Source organism: Megalobrama amblycephala, linkage group LG22 (assembly GCF_018812025.1).
Source record: "Megalobrama amblycephala isolate DHTTF-2021 linkage group LG22, ASM1881202v1, whole genome shotgun sequence".
Lineage (NCBI taxonomy): Eukaryota > Metazoa > Chordata > Actinopteri > Cypriniformes > Xenocyprididae > Megalobrama > Megalobrama amblycephala.
This window is the reverse complement of record NC_063065.1, coordinates 3,043,925-3,066,511: the sequence shown is the minus strand read 5'-3', so window position 1 is coordinate 3,066,511 and position 22,587 is coordinate 3,043,925. Positions and strand designations below refer to the sequence as shown.

Sequence of the window (22,587 nt, the reverse complement as noted above, 5' to 3'; positions counted from 1 at the left end):
AAGATATATGAATAAATATAAATCAGTTCTCTGAAGCAGACATGATATACAGCAAATATTACAGTCATTTCATCTTTTCTGAATAAGGTTCAGTTTAATCTCAAACTGATTTTAAAAACATTGTCCACAAACTGATGATTTATATGTAGAAAACAAATTTAAATGATAATTTCATTATTAACTTAAGACACTCACAATCATAATTATCAGCAAATGTAAGATAAAATTATGAATTTTTCAAATCTTTCTCTTTGTCTGATGATGATGTTAGATTATTAATTAGAATTATTTTGTCCGTATCATCAAACTTTTGTTTCACGCATTACAAAATTTCTGAATTATTAAATTTACCAAAAATTATGGACACAATTATGTATTTTAAGAAATAATTGAAAATGTCAGAAAATATTGCAATCAATATATTAAAAAACAAACAATGTTAGTTATTATAATATCTGAAATTACTCTTGTAAAAAGAAATAAGTATATAAAAGTAACAAAATATGCCTTGCAATGAAAAAAGATAAATATCATGAAATATCACTGAATATAAACATGTAATTGTGAAACAGCAGACAAATTTAAAGAAACTATGAAACTATTAAATTTACTAGGAAATATTGTAGTTACTTTTTTTCAAACAATTTTATAATTTTTAAAACATTGTTGCAAAATGCTTGTTTGAATAATCTAAAAACAAAACAATTAAATATTAACATTTTTAGAGAATTTTAGAGACTTACTGATGGTCAGTTTAGTTCCTCCACCGAAAGTGCACCACAGTGCTTCATTCTAGTGAAAGCGTCGTACAAAAACCTCCGTCACACTCAAATGAACACAAACTCCAGCAGAGAAAGAGACGAACGACACTCACACACACTGATATGAGACTCAACAGCAGCTCTTCTCAACATCAACATGATTGAGCTGAAAACACACACTAAATATTCATCTTTAAAGGAAATACTTGTTATTGCATGGAGGAAATTTTATAATTAGTCAAAAACTACATTCATCACATTTACAAAACACATGTGATTTAAACTCCACTAATTTTAATGACCTGCTTTATAATGAAATCTTTAGCCAGATTGAGATGGTCATTCTCTATTGGATGACCTTTGACCTGTTCTACAGTATCATGATGATATCAAATCTGCAGCACAGGTATTAAATGCTCTCAGCATCAAAGTCTGAATGAAACTGATCATTAAACAGTGTTTAGAGGGAGAAGATCCACCCAAAATAACATGAAGTAAATCAGGAGTGTCTGTTTCTGAAAATGATCAATAGAAATTTATTAGCAAAGATACTAAATGACAAAACAGTGTTTCTGCTGTCTTCAGGTAAATGATCTGGAGTGTGTTTGCATATTGATCAGATGCTTCAGTGCTCTGAGAGTGTTTATAGTGCTGTGAGTTTAACACTTCATCACTGACACACACAACAATCTTCATCAACATGACCTTCATCATCATCTTCATCTGGACTCTCACAGCGTTTGCTCAAGGTTTGTGGAGCACAAGTTTGATATCAATTCATTTCTTCAAGTATATTGTCAAAGTTTTGAGTTGATTTTCTTCTTGTTGTGTGTTTCAGAGTGTAGAGGACAGATCACCGTCACTCAGAGTCCCTCAATGACAGCAGCTCAACCAGGACAAACTGTGAACATCAACTGTAAAACCACAGATGTGCTTAATGGAGATCATTTATTCTGGTACTTACAGAAACCTGGAGAAGCTCCTAAACTCCTGGTTTATTTTGTAAAAAATCTCCAGTCAGGAACTCCATCTAGATTCAGTGGCAGTGGATCTAACAATGATTTCACTCTGACCATCAGTGGAGTCCAGACTGAAGATGCTGGACACTATTACTGTCTTGGTAGCCACTGGATCAATGGCTGGATGTTCACACAGTGATAAAGAGTCGTACAAAAACCTCCGTCAGTCAGAGTCACAGTGACTGAACTGATACTGCAGCTGCTCACACACTTTCACACACTTTCACACACTACTGACACACAGAGGACAAACACAGGAACTACACATGTGCTCAAAACTGACTTATGACTGAAATCAGCTCTATTAAACTGTGATCTGTCCTGTGACAGACGGGTTTGACTCAAATATGCTCAGAATCAGAGACAAACTGATATCAAATCAAACAAAACACACTCTTCCTCAGTTCCAGTGTTCAATCATACTGTACCCCTGATAAACTTGCCATATAAAACTACTGAAACTCCATGAGCAGAAGTGAAAGTGTTCCATCTTGAGAGCGTTAAATCAAACTTTGAATGAACGACACACTGATCAATGATGCAGTCGGACACAAATGTAACGCGTTCAGAAGCTTTATTGAATGAACAGCAATGGCAGCACATTGAAAGACTGCTTCAGTATTGAGCTGTAAATCACGTGACTGCTGTGAATCCTGCCGGACGCTCAGATACGGCTCGTCTGGACCGGAGAAACATCAGCACTGGGAGCTCTTGAGGAACGAGGCCTCGTGATCAGCTCCGTCATGTCTTACTCTGCAGACGAAGCGATCCGCGCCTTCCCAGCGTGCTTTGCTGAGGCTCAGGACGCTGCTGCGGCTGTAGCGTCCGTCCCGCTCGCTCTCTGCGCTGGTCTGAACCCCCTCGGTGACCTCTGACCCGTCCAGCGTCCAGCTCACCGTCGCCCCCTGTGGAGAGTAAGAGCTGAGCAGGCAGAGCAGTGCGGCTGAGTCTCCAGAGATCTGCAGAGAAGAGGGCGGCAGCAGAGACACGGAGGGCTTCACTGCGGGACCAGCTGCACAAACACACACAAACAACACCAACGTCTTTAGATCATCAATTAGTCAGATGTCACACACAGTAATGGAGGAAAAATCACAATCATTTCATCTTTACAGAAATTCCACATCACTGCTTTCTTTCATAAACCACATAGTAATGATCCTGCATTTAAATTTCAATATTCTCAGTTCAAATAAAATATTCACTGCTACTAAATATATGAAGTATAAGATATATGAATAAATATAAATCAGTTCTCTGAAGCAGACATGATATACAGCAAATATTACAGTCATTTCATCTTTTCTGAATAAGGTTCAGTTTAATCTCAAACTGATTTTAAAAACATTGTCCACAAACTGATGATTTATATGTAGAAAACAAATTTAAATGATAATTTCATTATTAACTTAAGACACTCACAATCATAATTATCAGCAAATGTAAGATAAAATTATGAATTTTTCAAATCTTTCTCTTTGTCTGATGATGATGTTAGATTATTAATTAGAATTATTTTGTCCGTATCATCAAACTTTTGTTTCACGCATTACAAAATTTCTGAATTATTAAATTTACCAAAAATTATGGACACAATTATGTATTTTAAGAAATAATTGAAAATGTCAGAAAATATTGCAATCAATATATTAAAAAACAAACAATGTTAGTTATTATAATATCTGAAATTACTCTTGTAAAAAGAAATAAGTATATAAAAGTAACAAAATATGCCTTGCAATGAAAAAAGATAAATATCATGAAATATCACTGAATATAAACATGTAATTGTGAAACAGCAGACAAATTTAAAGAAACTATGAAACTATTAAATTTACTAGGAAATATTGTAGTTACTTTTTTTCAAACAATTTTATAATTTTTAAAACATTGTTGCAAAATGCTTGTTTGAATAATCTAAAAACAAAACAATTAAATATTAACATTTTTAGAGAATTTTAGAGACTTACTGATGGTCAGTTTAGTTCCTCCACCGAAAGTGCACCACAGTGCTTCATTCTAGTGAAAGCGTCGTACAAAAACCTCCGTCACACTCAAATGAACACAAACTCCAGCAGAGAAAGAGACGAACGACACTCACACACACTGATATGAGACTCAACAGCAGCTCTTCTCAACATCAACATGATTGAGCTGAAAACACACACTAAATATTCATCTTTAAAGGAAATACTTGTTATTGCATGGAGGAAATTTTATAATTAGTCAAAAACTACATTCATCACATTTACAAAACACATGTGATTTAAACTCCACTAATTTTAATGACCTGCTTTATAATGAAATCTTTAGCCAGATTGAGATGGTCATTCTCTATTGGATGACCTTTGACCTGTTCTACAGTATCATGATGATATCAAATCTGCAGCACAGGTATTAAATGCTCTCAGCATCAAAGTCTGAATGAAACTGATCATTAAAACAGTGTTTAGAGGGAGAAGATCCACCCAAAATAACATGAAGTAAATCAGGAGTGTCTGTTTCTGAAAATGATCAATAGAAATTTATTAGCAAAGATACTAAATGACAAAACAGTGTTTCTGCTGTCTTCAGGTAAATGATCTGGAGTGTGTTTGCATATTGATCAGATGCTTCAGTGCTCTGAGAGTGTTTATAGTGCTGTGAGTTTAACACTTCATCACTGACACACACAACAATCTTCATCAACATGACCTTCATCATCATCTTCATCTGGACTCTCACAGCGTTTGCTCAAGGTTTGTGGAGCACAAGTTTGATATCAATTCATTTCTTCAAGTATATTGTCAAAGTTTTGAGTTGATTTTCTTCTTGTTGTGTGTTTCAGAGTGTAGAGGACAGATCACCGTCACTCAGAGTCCCTCAATGACAGCAGCTCAACCAGGACAAACTGTGAACATCAACTGTAAAACCACAGATGTGCTTAATGGAGATCATTTATTCTGGTACTTACAGAAACCTGGAGAAGCTCCTAAACTCCTGGTTTATTTTGTAAAAAATCTCCAGTCAGGAACTCCATCTAGATTCAGTGGCAGTGGATCTAACAATGATTTCACTCTGACCATCAGTGGAGTCCAGACTGAAGATGCTGGACACTATTACTGTCTTGGTAGCCACTGGATCAATGGCTGGATGTTCACACAGTGATAAAGAGTCGTACAAAAACCTCCGTCAGTCAGAGTCACAGTGACTGAACTGATACTGCAGCTGCTCACACACTTTCACACACTTTCACACACTACTGACACACAGAGGACAAACACAGGAACTACACATGTGCTCAAAACTGACTTATGACTGAAATCAGCTCTATTAAACTGTGATCTGTCCTGTGACAGACGGGTTTGACTCAAATATGCTCAGAATCAGAGACAAACTGATATCAAATCAAACAAAACACACTCTTCCTCAGTTCCAGTGTTCAATCATACTGTACCCCTGATAAACTTGCCATATAAAACTACTGAAACTCCATGAGCAGAAGTGAAAGTGTTCCATCTTGAGAGCGTTAAATCAAACTTTGAATGAACGACACACTGATCAATGATGCAGTCGGACACAAATGTAACGCGTTCAGAAGCTTTATTGAATGAACAGCAATGGCAGCACATTGAAAGACTGCTTCAGTATTGAGCTGTAAATCACGTGACTGCTGTGAATCCTGCCGGACGCTCAGATACGGCTCGTCTGGACCGGAGAAACATCAGCACTGGGAGCTCTTGAGGAACGAGGCCTCGTGATCAGCTCCGTCATGTCTTCCCAACGTGCTTTGCTGAGGTTCAAGACTCCTACATTACAGCAGCCAAATAAACTCTGACATTAAAAAATCAAGTCAAAGTACCCGACTGAAGAAAACACTGATCACCGTGATGATGATATCAAAAACCCAAACAAATTTCAATAAAATTTCAACAACAACAAAAAACCTCTGTTAAGCTAGCTTCTGTAGATTTAAAACAGATCTGCTGAGATCTTGAGAGATTAATGAATTATTTTATCTTCAGTTGATCTTATCTAAGGCTGTGGCTGAAGTCAGTTGTGGTTCTTGTTTCTCTGTTCTTTGTTGATTCTGCTTGTTAACAGCAGCTATCTTCGATAAAGCACAATCATTACTTAATTATCTCATTAAATCCTACACTGATTCAGTGTTACATTTAACAGCCTGTAGTGTGCACACTGAGCAGTGTTCAGTTCATTTGGGCTAACCCATGTGGGGCCTACATGGAAACTGCAGACAAAAGTGACGGTGCCCCAGTTAGACAGCAGGTTAAACCCTTCTAGGCCACACAGGGCTGTGTTGGTTGGGAAGCGTCCCGTTAGCGCAGGGGTCCTCAACTCCAGACCTCGGGATCCACATTCCTGCAGAGTTTAGCTCCAACCCTAACAGTTAATGATAAAATTAAGTGATTAATTAAGGGATTATTAAACTTTAATGATGAACATGTGCTGTTAACAAGCAGAATCACTGAAGGACAGAGATAACAACAAGAACTACGACTGACTTCAGCCACAGCCTTAGATGAAATCAACTGAAGATAAAAGACATTAAATCACTCAAGATCTGATTAAACATCTCCACAAACAGCATTACCAGCTTCACTTATTACTAACCAGACTGACTTTATTTCTGACAACATGTCTACAGAAGTTCTTATTGAGAATTAACAGAGGTTTCAGATGTTGATGTCTTATTGAAAATGTTTGGTTTGAGGATCACCATCAGGAAGATCAGCATTTGCTTTAGTTGAGCTCTTGACCCTTTACTTTTGTTGAGATGTTTCTTGTTTCAGTATGTCAGAAATAAAGTCAGTCTGGTTAGTAATAAGTGAAGCTGGTAATGCTGTTTGTGGAGATGTTTAATCAGATCTTCAGAGATTTAATGTCTTTTATCTTCAGTTGATTTCATCTAAAGCTGTGGCTGAAGTCAGTTGTAGTTCTTGTGTTTCTTTCCTTCAATGATTCTGCTTATAAATAGCAGGTATTAATTCTGATCAGTTTGCAATTGCAATTTTTTGTGCCACAATGCATGCTGGGAGCCATGATTGAGTTTCATATGCTGGCATGAAGCATGTCACCATTGTTGCATTTCACTCGCTGATTGTTGATGTCTGTGTCTTGATAACACTGTAGTTAATAAAATACTGCTCACAAAGTTTTCTGAATATATGATTGGCACAACAGTGCTGAAAATCAGCCAATAGTACCACAATGTTGACGTCAATGCATAATGTTTAATTGTATCAACAAAACTACCTTCTGAATCAGTGATTAGACTTTAGATTTGATCAGTGAATGTTACTTAATACATAAGCTACTTCATAATGAGATCAGCATTAAATACAAGAAATATTATATAATGTTATTTTGGTACAACATCTTCAACTGCCATAAAAGTGCCATTAAATCAGCCACAAAAAAAGCTAACATAAGAAGTCAAGAGTGAAGAGTCCAACTGGGAATACTGATCACCATAATGGTGACTTCAAATGTTTGTTCCTCTTTCCTTCAGTGGTTCTGTTTGTTCAACTTCAGGTGCCATCAGCCGTTCTGAGTGACAGTTTCAAATGCAAGTTCATTTTGAATGGCATTTTGTTAAAATTTAACCTGAGGAACCTTTATCCTGATGTTGTACTTTGACCCGTTTCAACACACCCTATGTTGTACTTGAGCATCTTAACACTTATCAGGAAGAGATTGATAGATTGATAGAGAGATTGTTATTTCTCCTTTCTTTCATACTGACTCGCTTCTTTTTTGACAAAAGCAAAAGAATCAGAGATCAATGAAGAACGGAGAGAAAAACGTCCAACAATGATTTATGAGTAGTTTAGTTCTGAGCAGACAGCAGATCTTATTTGAAACTATCGTTCACAAGTAAAGTTTAGATAGCTGGAGCTCAAACTGTCAAAATGGCGTCACTGCATGTATCTTCAGAAGAACTTTCTTGTCCCGTGTGCTGTGAAATCTTCAAGTCTCCTGTTCTTCTGTCATGTAGTCACAGTGTCTGTGAAGAGTGTCTTCAACAGTTCTGGAGAACCACCAAAACTCAGGAGTGTCCTGTCTGCAGAAGGATCCTCAAAACTCGAACCTCCAGTTAATCTTGCACTAAAAAACTTGTGTGAGTCGTTCCTGAAGGATATCCGTTCATCAGGGTCTGAGGAGATCTGCAGTTTACACAATGAAAAACTCAAACTCTTTTGTCTGGAGGACAAACAGCCTGTGTGTTGTAGTGTGCAAGAGATTCACTGAAACACGCCAATCACACATTCAGACCCATCAGTGAAGTTGATCCATCATATAAGGTAATAAATATTTATTTCTGAGGATTAAAGCTTGTCATAAATATACAAATGTATCAATACCATTTTATTCATATAGTGTGTTACATATATAAGCATATTGATATTACAGAAATCTGTGGTGTCCGTAAAAGTCCTGAAGTCCTTAAAAGGGAAACATAAAAACAAAGAAAACATTTTAAAACATCAGACCATTGTCTGGGATTCCATTCGCCATTATAGCTTTCAGAAGGATACTCACTATTGCCCCATTTGTGGTTGATTCTTTTGACATATTCACAATTTAGAATTGCTTAGTCTGACATTACATGTTCCATTATTGGAGAACACGCGCAACCATTATCTGGGGGATCTGAGGGTTTGATTCTAAATTAGTCTGACTCCTGACTAATTTTACAGAAGGAAAATTCTCAATAAATAGCTGTGGTCTTTAATATGATGGCTGGGTGGCACTAAACGCACATGATTATTGTCTTAAAAGGTACTTAGACAGGATATTAAAAATAAACACAATACATACAATAATATACACGTATTGACTGTTGTTTCTGCGACAGCTCCAGCTTACGCAAAGTGTAATACATCAGTGTCCGGATACCTTCGGTTCATTTCGTTCACTTCTTGCTGATATACTGCACTCAACTGCCATGCACTATATTAGGAATATTATATTAGGAATAGAGAATCATCTGAACAAGTGAGTGATCATGTATGCAGAAACAGAGGCCCTGTCCTAGATGACAACTAGCCCTCATATTATCTTTGGGGTCTGTGAGACCCCACGCAATGTTTAACGCCTCTAAAAATATGGTTGACATCTTTTTTTTTGCTTCATATTTGATGACTTTTCGTGTATGAAGAAACATAAAGTACCTGATGGATAAAAATTTGAAAATAAAATTATATTCTGGAGGTTTTTAATTGCTGGGGTCAAATAGACCCCACTGGCAAACCGCTGTCGCTGGTTTTTGAGGATAATACGAGGGCTAGAGTGGATTCCTGTGCTGAAATTGACCCCGACTCTAGGGGGATTCAGAGTTGAGGAATAGACTCTTTTTGGAGTTAACTCTCCATAGGCCCAAGCCCCTGCTCTTTTTCAAATCTAATAAAAAGTTCCCACTCTCAACAATTAACACGATTACAATCAGTTTAAAAGTACAGTCCGATTTGAAAATGCTCAAACTCCTCCATTGGAATAAAAAAGCCCAAACAAATTAAAATTTCTGTCGCATAACACTATGTTTGGAATTATGAAATCATTCCAATCTAAACGGCATAATAACCCACATGTGGTTTGAACATCCTCTTTTGATTCACAGGTCAGTTCTTCTCTACTCTGCCCCAGCATCACCTCTAAGGACTCCCATTTACAGTGTTGGTCATCCCGTAAGTCACTGCACGTTTGTCCACTTTTTTCTGTAAATTTCACAATAAACTTTTAAGACCAGACAGCTCCCAGGATTCATAGCAAAACACATCAACATACAATCCTGAATTCCGGAAAAGTTGGGACGTTTTTTAAATGTGAATAAAATGAAAACTAATAGACTTTCAAATCACATGAGCCAATATTTTATTCACAATAGAGCATAGATAACATAACAAATGTTTAAACTGACACATTTTTACAATTTTATGCACAAAATGACCTCATTTCACATTTGATGCCCGATACAGGTCTCAAAATAGTTGGGACATGGGTGCATGTTTACTGTGGTGTAGCATCTCCTTTTCTTTTCAAAACAGTGTGAAGATGTCTGGGCATTGAGGTTATGAGTTTCTGGAGTTTGGAGTGTTGGAAATTGGTCCCGTTCTTGCCTGATATCGGTTTCCAGCTGCTGAAGAGTTCAAGGTCATCTTTCGTTTAATGATGCGCCAAATGTTCTCTATAGATGAAAGATCTGGACTGCAGGCAGGCAAATTCAGCATTCAAACTCTTCCACGACGAAGCCATGCTGTTGTAATAGCTCTAGTATGTGGTTTTGCATTGTCCTGCTGAAATACACAAGGCCTTCCCTGAAATAGACACTGTCTGGTAGGGGAGCATATGTTGCTCTAAAACCTTTATATACCTTGTCAGCATTCAAAGTGCCTTTCCAAAACATGTAAGCTGCCCATACCGAATGCACTTATGCACCCCATACCATCAGAGATGATTGGCTTGTTGAACTGAACGCTGGGAAGGTCTCCCTTCCTTCTTTAGCCCGGAGGACACGGCGTCCGTGATTTCCAACAAGAATGTCAAATTTGGACTCATCTAAACACAGAACACCTTTTCCACTTTGAAACAATCCATTTTAAATGAGCCTTGGTCCCACAGGACATGACGGCGCTTCTGGACCATGTTCACATATGGCTTCCTTTTTAGCATGATAGAGCTTTAGTTGGCATCTGCAGATGGCACGGCGGATTGTGTTTACCAAAAGCGGTTTCTGGAATTATTCCTGGGCCCATTTAGTAATGTGATTGACACAATCATGCCAATGAGTGATGCAGTGTCGATAAAGGTCCAATAAAGGTCTTCAGCCTTGTCCCTTACACACAGAGATTTCTCCAGCTTTATGAATCTTATGATGATGTAATGCAGTGTAGATGATGAGATTTGCAAAGCCTTTGCAATTTGACATTGAGGAACATTGTTTTTAAAGTATTCAACAATTTTTTTTACGCACTCTTTCACAGCTCTTCACTTCTGAGAGACTCTGCCTTTCTAAGACAATCCATTTTATAGCTTATCATGACAAACTTTCTTGCTTTTTCAACCATTTGTTGCCCCTGTGCCAACTTTTTTGTGGCAGGCATCAAATTTGAAATTAGCTCATTTAGTGGATAAAAGTGTAATATTTCTCTGTTTAAACATTTCTATTGTGAATAAAATATTGGCTCATGTGATTTGAAAGTCTTTTAGTTTTCATTTTATACAAATTTGTCCCAACTTTTCCACAATTTGGGTTCTATTGTAATCTGTTATTTGGTTTAATTTGCTTATTTTACAAAAATATAACAAACCGAATTTATTAATTAAATATTTAATCGAACAAAATGCTAATAACACTTATTTGTTACAGTTTTAATGTAAATAATATATTTTGATCAACAATAACAATAGCACTGAAGCTGCTTCATTATAAAAATGTTTTTGCTTTTTAAATAAAGCAATAAAACAAAACATCAAATGTATACATTTATTTGTGTGAATTGACATTTTCTGTTTTAACACCACAGGCAAAAATATGATCAGTTTAAATAAAATTGATGAAATACGCAAGAAAAGCATCTTAATTGAAAATGGAAATCCTGCTCGATACCGTCTGCAAAAAAATGCAGACAATTTGGATCATCCTGAACCATATAGAAAAATCACCTTTGGGAAAAGAGACAGACAGAAACCCCATAAAATCATTCTGATGGTGGGAGAAACAGGAACAGGAAAAACAACCCTGATCAATGCGATGATCAACTACATGTTAGATGTTCAGAGAGAAGACAAGATTTGGTTTGAGATCACAGATGATCAGAGTGACCGAACATCAGTTCACAGTCAGACCTCCAGCGTCACTGTTTATGGGTTTTATCTACAAGAGAGTCCAATCCATTTAACAATCATTGACACTCCAGGATATGGAGACACTCGTGGAATTGATCTTGAAAAAAAGATCACCAAGAGTTTGCTCAGTTTAAGTAAATCTGCTGAAGTGATCCATGAAATACATGCAGTGTGTCTGGTGATTAAAGCAACACAGAATCGACTCTCTGACAGACAAATATACATATTTGATGCTGTTCAGTCTTTATTCGGAAGAGATATTGCTGAAAACATTGTCTTGCTCTTCACATACTCAGATGGAGCTCGACCTAAAAATGCCCTGACGGCTGTTAAAGAGGCTAAAATCAAGTGTGCAGAGAATGACAAGAATCAGCCAGTGTATTTCCGGTTTAACAACTGTCAGTCAAAAGCTGATGAAGATGATGATGAAGATGAGGAAGACCGTGAACAGAGGCTGAATCAATCATGGAATCTCAGTTTTAAAGGAATGATGCAATTATTCAAGTTTCTTGACACAATACAACCAAAATCCCTAAAGATGACCCGAGATGTGTTGCAGAAACGGAAGCAGTTGGAGGCAAATATTTCCAATCTAAAAGCACGTGTTCAAACGACAGAACTAAAGCAAAATGAGCTGAAACAAACTCAAGAGGCTCTGGAGAAGAACAAGGAACCTGCAAACTTTAAATATGAAGTTGAAGTGCCCTACAAAGAATGGGTTGATATTGATACTTCTGTAGCCAAAGCAGCGATGTGCTGCACCGTCTGTGAGGAGAACTGTCATTATCCAGGATGCTGGTGGACCAGTGATCTTTCATGGTGCAGTTCAATGAGAAATAATCACTGTACAGTATGTACAAATAAATGCCACTTCAGCAAACACATCAAAGCAGCGAAAATATATGTAACAAAGACAAAGAAAGAGAAGAGAACATATGAAGATTTACAGAAGAAATATGATGGTAAGATTGGAGACGGCAAGTGTGTGGTCAAGATGCTGGAAGAAGAACTGCAAGAATTCAGAGAAAGAGAAAATAAAGCTGGTGAATGAAGCTTTTCACTGTGTGGAAAGCTCTGGAGAAGATCGCACTCAATGCTGATTCTCTACTCACACTTCAGCACATTGATTTTCTGATTAAGAAGCTGAAGGAAATAAATGAGTCTGAAAAAGCTGGAACACTGGAAAACATCAAGAAGAGAGCAGGAGAAAGAAAGCAAGGACCCCTGGGATACTTGGCAAGATTTTTCAAAAAATAAACACAAATCATGCCTTTGTTCAAATTATGCTGAAAACTGGATCCTAAAAATGTTTGTGCTTTGTTCAAAAGCATGTCCTTCGTGTGATATTAAGCGATATTATCATCGATCATAATTGCAATATTATATGAATCTACAAGTGCCTGCATTTCCCATTTGTAAGTTGCTTTGAATTAGCTAACTGCATCTGCTCAATTAACTAAGGTGATATTCGTTTATACAGTAAGATGCTATTGAAAATATAGCAGTGAAACTGTGAAAGAACATTGTTATTCATCGTAAAATGATGTGCATGTAATCATTGTCAGGCTTTTTAACTGTATATATCAAGCACTGCCATCTAGAGGCCATATGAGAAACTGTTGAGTTTCATCCAACAGGTAAAAAAAGATACATTTCTAAGCTCTGCTTTACTATAAATCTGGACTGTGCTTGTCACAAAGAGATTATGAAATTCTTGCACTCGTATTTCACTTTTATCAATAAAGCTTTTTTAAAGATGCTTATATGTGTTCATTTAACCCTGTTGAAATCAAGATTAGTTTTAGATAGCTCTTTTTTATTTTTTACAAAAGAGATCTCTAGGAGGATAAATAAAATATTTTCTAAAACATTTTGATACGATGGGAGTGAAAGTGATAGTAGAGGAGAACTAGACCATGAAAGGACCAAGAAAGAACTCAGGTCACTTAAACTTTATGTCGGAAATTATCCGGAACTATTATTTGAACTATTATTTGATATTATGAAATAATATTTCACCCCAAAATGAAAACATACAGATTGGAATCACATGATTGTGAGTAAATGACAGAATTTTTTGGGTGAACTGTACCTTTATGAGTATAGTATGTCAATCAAGAAGTACACTCATTGAAAATCTGAAATATGATCCTGAAATTCATCACACTTGCAAGGGTCAAGAGCCTAACTAAAGCAAATGCTTGCCTCCATATCGGTGACTTCAAACTTTATTATTTTCAATTAAACAGCACTAAGGCTTCACGGAGGCTAAGTGAGGGCTGCCCGTGCAGGGCCAGTGCTAAGGGGCCAACATTTTGGCAGCCCTCACTTAGGTGGGGCCGTAAAGGGCCAGTGGAGGCTTGTTTGCAGGGGAACTTTATCTCGATTCAGTGGCATCAGTGGAGTCCAGACTGAAGATGCTGGACATTATTACTGTTAGAGTTATCACAGTGGTGGTGTGTTCACACAGTGATAAAGAGTCGTACAAAAACCTCCGTCAGTCAGAGTCACAGTGACTGAACTGATACTGCAGCTGCTCACACACTTTCACACACTTTCACACACTCAACAACACACTCAAAATTCTCTATGAAAGGATTCTGTAAATCACTGCAAAGAAAAACACCATCACTAAAATTTTATACGTGTAGCTGTGAACTGATTGTTGTATTCTATGAACAAAGAGCATGTTGATCTGAACCTGGCTGGTCAGTAGATGTAGGTCATAGCAGCAAATGTTGTACCCCTTGAAAAGGGGGAAAATATATATTAATAAAAGAGACACGGACTCGTGCTGAGCTGTATTGGCTGTGACGCACAGCATAGTTCAGCGTCAGCTACTCCCGGCAGCCTTTGAGTTCCCCCTACTGGACACTCCTTGAATTACATCTAATTTTTAGTTAACCAACAGAATTAGAACAATAATATACTTCACATGAATTAATCATTTTGACTTAGCACTTTTTATGTTGCAGTTAACAAACTGATAATAGTTATGAACTGTAAAAGTTAATTATATTGATCTTTTTAAACCACTACACAAACACACTGTGCGGTGATCATGCTGAATTTCTGACACTGTCAGAAAATAATCGTAGGCTATCTTTAATCGCAAGACCAGGAAAACAGCCGTCTTTGAACCTCTCTCACTGTACGACATAGGACCACCAATTAAATGCCACGATCACGGAAATCGCCACGATTGTTTCACGATGACAATCTTTCTTCTGGGACAGCCAAAAATAGTGCAGTGTATCCCGGGCTTTAGAAGCAGGAAAAAAGGGATTTGAGCGAGTTTGACAAGGACCAATATATATATATAAACATCTTCTCTCTATTAGTCAACCACAGCAGGCTCAGAATATCAAGTCAAACAGTGAAACTGAGTGAAGAGTTAAACTCATTTGCGTCACATTTGTGATTGTGTTCCTCTGAGAATTGAGCAGATCTCGTTTCATCATGTATCTGCAGGTGTTTTCATGCTCCATTGAGTGAAGTTTATTTATAAAATATGAGCTAAAGCCCTGATCCAATGAAAGAGCCGAAACAAAAATGACACAAAAAAGGACATAATGTTACAATTATGTTTTATTGACTGAATTGTAATAAAATCAAGACTGAAAAAGCACACATATAGTCAGCAGATCTACTCTGAACACTGCTGTCTCCTCACAGTGTCTCCAGTGGACGCAGACTGGCCGCTCCGTGTGGCCTCACAGCTCACCGAGACGCTCTTCATCCACTCCTCCTCAGAGAGAGTCAGGCTGCTGCTCCAGCTGTACAGACCGTCCTTCTCCAGGAGCCCAGCGCTGCTCTCCTGAGACCTGCTGCTCCCGTCCACCTTCAGCTCAGGCTCCAGTCTGACGGGAAGCCCTTGTTGGCCACACACACCAGTGTCGCTGTGTTCAGAGAGGAGATCTCTGCGCTGGAGGGCGGCAGGACGCTCACTTTAGGAGGAGTGACGCCTGAGAGAAGCACAGAGAAATCAGTTACCAGTGGCTTTCCATTGGGATTCAAGAGAAAACTAGGCAGAAATTCTCCAACAGCGAGAGAAACAACATGAAGAAAACAGTCAAAGAAAATCCCATCATTATTCCGTTTAACACATTAATGCTCACAAACTCCTACACATGAAAAAGAGAAAATGTTCAGAATTAATTTCACATTCTGGTAAATATGCTGATTAATTATTAAAGCTGCAGTCTGTAAGTTTGTCTCTTTGTCTCCATCTCTGTTTGAAACCTGCAATTGCAGTTATTTGTGGAATGATCTTCCTCACATGGGTTGTGCGTCGGCACGGCTCCTCAGCGCGGACGAATCTGATGTTTTGAGGTGTTTGTGTGGCTGTCAGTCACCGCACCAGTGTGGATCTTCACTTACTTCACAATTACAGATTCACGTCTTGGAAGTTTGTTCAAAATAAGAAGTTTAATGGAAAATGTCAACGTAACAATGAATGTAACTTTTGTTCTGAATGACTGAGGAAAATCTTTATTACAATAAATCGTACTACCAACCTTCTTTATGAATACAGACGTGACGTAATGACGCAAACTACAATTTCCCACAGAAACTGACCCGAACCTCAAATCAGAAAACATTATTACAATCTTACCGTTGTGAATCGAGCTAATGTAAGAATAGTTTTCAACACTGATTGGTTATGTACTTGCTCAGTAATTGATTTGGGATCAATTTTAACCAGAAAAAGATACGGACAGCAGCGCTTTAAATAAATTTAAACGAAAATATCATGAAGTTTTACATCGCCACAAAAACTCAAGCTTTCAGTCTATATGGAAACTTAAAAGAAACGCAGCATTTTTAGAGTGAAAAAGACAAATAAGGGTCCAAACGAAACAACAAATTAGAAACAGAAGTACTATTATTTCTCTATAATGTTTGTACTTGATTCACTTTATCAGCATTAAACTTTCAATAAGTTGATCTGAATGTTTTTAGAGAAGAATTTTTACAAAGCGATGAAAGTCATATTGCAGTAATAGATTTGAAGTGTCATTTTCATGATCAACTTCACTGAAACTCGCTTTGGTTAAAAGAGTCAAAGATCAGATGTGAAGAAACACAAGAACTGCAGGAATTCACTACAATTTAAGATGGACAAAGAAATCACGAAGGAAACATTGTGTGTCTCGTCCACTCGAACTTTAAACTTTAAACATTCATTTCCACAAATATAAACCTTTTCACTCCTCAGAGACGCTTTATTAAGAGAAAATACAGTCAAGAGTTTGGAGATATCGAGTTCATTTAACAACAGACTAAAAATAATTATCATTTTTGTGACTTTAAAACAGCTTAAGTAAAAATATCATAACACTACATTTTAGAAATTTTAAGTTTAATTGTCTTAAATTTTCAAATAAAAAAGTGATACCAAAATATGTTATTTTCTTTATGTAATTTCAACCATTTATAATTGAATTATCTGTGAGGAAAACAAAGATCCAATGACTATAAACCATCTTTACAATCATTCAATGTGAACTAACTGCACAAATTAATATTAAAAAATATGCTAAAAAGCGCATCCTTTCTAGAAAGTGCTACAAAGTATTAAACAGTCAGCTGTTGTATTAAAAATATTAATATTAATATGTGATGATTTACTTACTGCCAGCATCCAGTGGAAGATTGCATCCATTGCAATCTTCAGCAATATTTAGATGGTCATTCTCTATCGGATGACCTTTGACCTGTTCTACAGTATCATGATGATATCAAATCTGCAGCACAGGTATTAAATGCTCTCAGCATCAAAGTCTGAATGAAACTGATCATTAAAACAGTGTTTAGAGGGAGAAGATCCACCCAAAATAACATGAAGAATCTAGTGTCACTTAGAAATTTTTGAGTAGTGTTTCTGCTGTCTTCAGGTAAATGATCTGGAGTGTGTTTGCATATTGATCAGATGCTTCAGTGCTCTGAGAGTGTTTATAGTGCTGTGAGTTTAACACTTCATCACTGACACACACAACAATCTTCATCAACATGACCTTCATCATCATCTGGACGCTCTTATACTGCTTTATACTACAAGGTGAACAGTATTTATCCAGAATAAACCATTTAAATTATATAATTTTAACATATCTTAAAAATACGTCAAATAATATATACTTTATGGACTAATAAATTATGTTTCATTAACGTAGTTCAGGAGGAACAAGTCAAATAACCTACCCAATCATTACGTCATCTTAATGATTACGTCATCTCAACCAGCTGTCAACAATCTGTAATCAACGTATCTACCCAATCAGCATGAGTTCAGGCCTGTATATAATCACAGTCAAAACTCACCCAAAGATCCTCGACAGTTTCCAGAATAGGTTCGCCTAAAATGTCGGAAATCGAACTCTTCCCGTCCGATGATGAGTCTCTATATTCACAGACTCTTTCGCCGAACCGCGCCATCCCAAGGAGCAGCCATGCGCCGCCAGGTGCCGTCGCTGAGTCTCCGACTCCATTGCGCGGCCGTCAGCCTATCCGCTCCACTATCCGTAGTCCAAGGCGGCTAGACCAGCCCTCTCCTCCACCGGTGAGACACACACCTTCTTCCTCATCGTCATCATCATCATCATCATCATCCTCCTACTCTATGGCTCAACCAACCATTCCTGCAATCGAGAAATGGACAGTGCTGGGATTAAGGCAAGCTCTGATCAGCGCGGATGTCCATTTCTCGAGACGGATGAATAAACCCGAGTTATATAAATTATATTCAAGCCTGCAGTCAACTTGCGCTCCCTTTAAACCCCTTTCTCCCTCTAAGAAAACGACTTCAAGCAGCAAAGGTAAAAAACCACGTACCTCTCAAACTCAGTCTTCCTCTACAGCAAGACCAGTTCAACGCCGATCGTCTGGTAAGGGCAGCGGGCCTTCAGCGAGCCTGGGCCGAGCCCCAGATTCCGCCGCTGCTACGCCGCACCCTCCTCCTTCTACTCAGCCTCTTTCCGCGGGTTTCTCCAGCACCGCCCCCCGTACGGAATTACCCGCCTCTACCAGTGGTTGTCTTCCCCCTAGCGTGAGGCTGCCTCCGCTAGCGGGGCAGGCTCAACCTGTACTGCTCACTGTCTCGAATTCTCCTCAACGTTCGTGGCCTGCGGCTCCTGACGTGAGGTTGCCTCCGCAAGAATCGCAAGCCCGAACAACTTTTCCTTCTCCTTCCCCTCTCGCTAACACTTTTCCCCAGCTGTGGCCTACAGCAGCCCCTAGCGTGAGGATGCCTCCGTTAGCGGCACAGGCCCAGCCGCTTTATTCTTTACCTCAACCTTCTCTCTCCTTCCCCGTCGCTTCCCAAGGTCCAGGTGCCATCTCAAGCGCGAGGCTGCCTCCGTTTTCAGTGTCGGCCCCGGATTTTCTCCCTCAAAACATTCTCCCTCAAGCAAAATCACAATTTTCTTTGTTCACAGCTACACCGATGCCCATTCCTCCAAACGCCATCGCTTTGGAACCGCCCCCTGTCGCCGGCAATATCAGAGCGCAGATTCTATCAGGTGCAGACATCGATCTATCATCACTCCTTTCCCTGCTTCCCCCACCTGATTCTAATCGCCAGATTAATTGTGGTGACTTTTCAGTCACTTTAAAAAATCCAAATAATTCCTCATCCCGAATCCTTTCATTTTCTGAATTTTGCATCGCATTCAGTAGATTCACCGAAATCATTTGTGCTGTTTTCCCCCATAGGAGACGCGAGCTGAATGACTATCTCGCGATAGTGGCAGAGCTCGCGTTATCCTATGGGGGATCTCATTTTTACACTTACCACAAGCTGTTTTCAGCAAAATGCGCCGTTCGTATCGCTCAGTGGAATCAGTGCCCCTACTGGGGCGCGCTGGACACTGATCTCCACAATAAAATCTTCCTGGGCGTTCGAAATATTTCCTGCGCAGTCTGTAGGTCGCTCGCCCATTCCACCATGACTTGTCCCCAAGTAAATCCGTCAATTCCTCCTATTCCAGTCCCCAACCAAGAGAAATCAACGAGTTACGTTCCACGGCCAGCTACAAACTCCGACTCATTCGGAAGAGGCGCAGCTTTTTCCTCCAGACGTCAGGTCTGCAACCACTTCAATACAGGCGGCTGCCTAAGAAATCGCTGTCGTTTTTTGCATATTTGCAATTACTGCGGCGGCGCCCACGCCCGCACTGTATGCCCTGTACAAAAATCTACCAATAAAAATTCCAAAAATTACTTGTCGACTCCTGTGAATATTTTACGTCTGTCATCTGAATTGTCTCAGCACCCCGATCCCGAATTTACCAAATATTTGCTGTCTGGTCTCGAACATGGTTTTGAACCAGGTCTAGAAAGCATTCCCTCACAAAATATGATTTGTGATAATCTTCAATCTGCTCTTACAGAACCCGACACAGTGGACGAATTGATCAATAAGGAAGTTAATTCTGGCTTCATGATCGGACCTTTTGATATTCCTCCTTTCGAACACTTTCGCATCAGCCCTATTGGAGTGGCTACAAGGAAATTCTCCGGTAAAAAACGTTTAATAATCGACCTCTCAGCCCCGCACAATTCTCCGTCTCCAAGCATAAACAGCCTCATTCCACTCGAAGAATTTTCTCTTCAGTACCATGATATTGACCAAGCAATACTGTTAATCAAAAACGCCGGTCGTGGTTCTTGGCTCGCCAAAGTCGACATTACTTCAGCATTTAAAGTGATGCCCATCCACCCAGACTCCTGGCATTTATTTGGCGTCCGTTGGCATGAAAAATATTACTTCGCCGTCCGCCTAACCTTCGGCTGCAAAAGCAGCCCCAAGATTTTTGACATGCTGTCAGAAGCAATTTGCTGGATTCTTTCCAACAACTACGCAATTCCTTACCTTATTCACCTGCTCGACGACTTCTTAATAATTTCGCCTCCTGATGCCATCCCAGCAGCGCATCTCACTACAGTCCAAAAGGTTTTTTCCGAGCTGGGAGTTCCGATCGCCCAGGACAAAACCAGTGGCCCAGCCACGTCCATCGAATTCCTGGGCATCAGTCTGGACACCGTCAAATTCCAGGCCTCTCTACCGAAAGAGAAAATCGACAGAATAATTCTGGTCTCTTCCACGTTGCTAGACAGCCCAAGTTGCTCAAAGCGCGAACTTCTGTCTCTGCTCGGCCACCTAAACTTCGCTATGCGTATAATCCCGCAAGGCCGCCCTTTCATCTCGCATCTTCTCTCTCTCGCATCCTCCGTCGCTGCGTTAGAAGACCAAATCTCCCTAACTAATCCATGCCGTGACGAACTAAAATTATGGATAACCTTCCTTAAACAGTGGAACGGATTATCTTTTTTCTATAATACGTTGGTGTCCCTTCCAATCGATATTCAGCTCTACACCGACGCAGCTCCCTCCATTGGCTTTGGGGGATTTTATCAAGGCCGTTGGTTCGCATCTACTTGGCCACCTCAGCTCTTAGATGCGACGCATTTCCCAGCCTCTTCAGCGTTGTTTGAACTTTATCCTCTCGTCGTCGCAGCTTTTCTATGGGGGAAAGAATGGTCCACAAACAACATAATCGTCTACTGCGACAATGAAGCAACGGTGCATTGCATTAATAAAACCCGCTCGCATGCACCAGCTATGATGCCACTCCTAAGACGCCTTATTTGGATAGCAGCTTGCGATCAATTTATCATAACAGCTAAGCACGTACCCGGGTCAAAAAATGAAATTGCTGACTCTCTCTCACGCTTTGCTTTCCAGAAATTCAGACAGCTGGCTCCAGAAGCGGACCCCAACCCGACGCCAGTACCTCACTATTCAGAATTAATCTTCCCATAAACCACTCTATGAGACCACTGCTTGACGCTTCTCTCAATTCGATCTTTGAAGCTTTTTCCCCACGAACCCTCCAATCATATTTAACAGCTTGGAGATGTTTTAAAACTTTTCATCTAATTTTTAACTTGCCGTTCCCAGATTTCTCTCTGCTCACCATTACGTCTTTCATCTCTTACCTCAACACAGCCAAGAGCCTCCAGGTTGGTTCCATTAAAGGCTATTTAAGTGGAATCCAGTTTTTTCACAAATTAATTTTCGGCTCACCCTCCTGTGAAATAACAAACTCGCAGACATCACTGCTTATTAAAGGCATCCAAAAAACCCATCCTACCCGCCCAGATGTTAGACAACCTCTAACATTAGACTTACTCACCAGATGTATCCGTACTCTCCGTCTAGGATACCATTCTATTAACACCGCTCGCACTTTGGATGCCATGTTCATTTTGGCTTTTTTCGGTTTCCTCAGATGCTCTGAACTCGCCATTACCTCCAATTTTAATCCTAAAATCCACCCCACCATTTCAGATCTATGCTTGTTAGACAATGAAACCTTCTCCTACTTTATCAAACAGAGTAAAACTGACCAGACCAAAAAAGGCCATTTCATTTACATCTTCAACCTCCAATCACCTATACAACCATACCAAACTCTCCAGTCCTACCTCCATTTCAAGAATTCACAAACCAAATCCCCTTCAGATCCACTCTTTACAGATGATTCAAACCACCCAGTCACACGTTTTTGGTTTCAAAAACATCTCAAATTGATCTTGATCCAATCTGGCATCCCAGCGGAACACTTTTCAAGCCACTCTTTTCGCATAGGAGCGGCGACCACAGCTGCCCAAAAAGGTCTCTCCCAGCAACAGATCCAAGCTCTCGGTCGTTGGTCATCCGAAGCCTTCAAAAGCTACATCAGATCTAACCGCTTCCACATCAAAAAAGCACACCAAACCCTCATCAGTTAAACCAACTCGCTAAAACCTTCTCGTGGGGCTTACCCATCCGATCGCAGTGAGTATTGAACTCCCGTCGGATGCCGCAAGAGCCCCAATCTAAAATTTCTAAACGTCCACCCACCATCAGCAGGGGTTAACCGTCCGATCGCAGTGAGTATTGAACTCCCGTCGGATGC

At 39.2% G+C, this 22,587-nt stretch overlaps 2 protein-coding genes, 1 pseudogene and 1 gene segment (V, D, J or C); 2 read left to right on the top strand and 2 right to left on the bottom strand.

The window, feature by feature from the left end:
• Positions 1-1,268: 1,268 nt before the first annotated feature.
• On the top strand, positions 1,269-21,649 carry LOC125258571. Its single transcript, XM_048175538.1, has 5 exons — positions 1,269-1,346; positions 17,524-18,957; positions 19,063-19,146; positions 19,615-19,709; positions 19,896-21,649. Exons 2-5 carry the CDS (start codon positions 17,991-17,993, stop codon positions 21,447-21,449), a joined length of 2,700 nt encoding a protein of 899 aa, XP_048031495.1. The 5' UTR covers positions 1,269-1,346; positions 17,524-17,990; the 3' UTR covers positions 21,450-21,649.
• On the bottom strand, positions 2,338-8,296 carry LOC125258574. The segment is given in 2 exon segments: positions 2,338-2,792; positions 8,272-8,296. Coding segments are annotated over 2 exon segments (342 nt in total).
• On the top strand, positions 9,403-12,677 carry LOC125258573 (septation protein 7-like). The gene is made up of 2 exons (XM_048175540.1): positions 9,403-9,465; positions 11,305-12,677. Exon 2 carries the CDS (start codon positions 11,313-11,315, stop codon positions 12,675-12,677), a length of 1,365 nt encoding a protein of 454 aa, XP_048031497.1. The 5' UTR covers positions 9,403-9,465; positions 11,305-11,312.
• LOC125258572 lies at positions 15,197-17,291 on the bottom strand (annotated as a pseudogene).
• Positions 21,650-22,587: the final 938 nt, after the last annotated feature.

Excerpts from the sequence above, each read along its gene's own strand:
- LOC125258573 (XM_048175540.1), top strand. The coding sequence starts at position 11,313 with ATGATCAGTTTAAATAAAATTGATGAAATACGCAAGAAAAGCATCTTA.
- LOC125258571 (XM_048175538.1), top strand. The coding sequence starts at position 17,991 with ATGTCGGAAATCGAACTCTTCCCGTCCGATGATGAGTCTCTATATTCA. Across the intron at positions 18,958-19,062 it reads CGTCGCTTCCCAAGGTCCAG|CTACACCGATGCCCATTCCT; the intron begins GTGCCATCTCAA and ends CTTTGTTCACAG. Across the intron at positions 19,147-19,614 it reads CAGAGCGCAGATTCTATCAG|TCCCCAACCAAGAGAAATCA; the intron begins GTGCAGACATCG and ends CTCCTATTCCAG.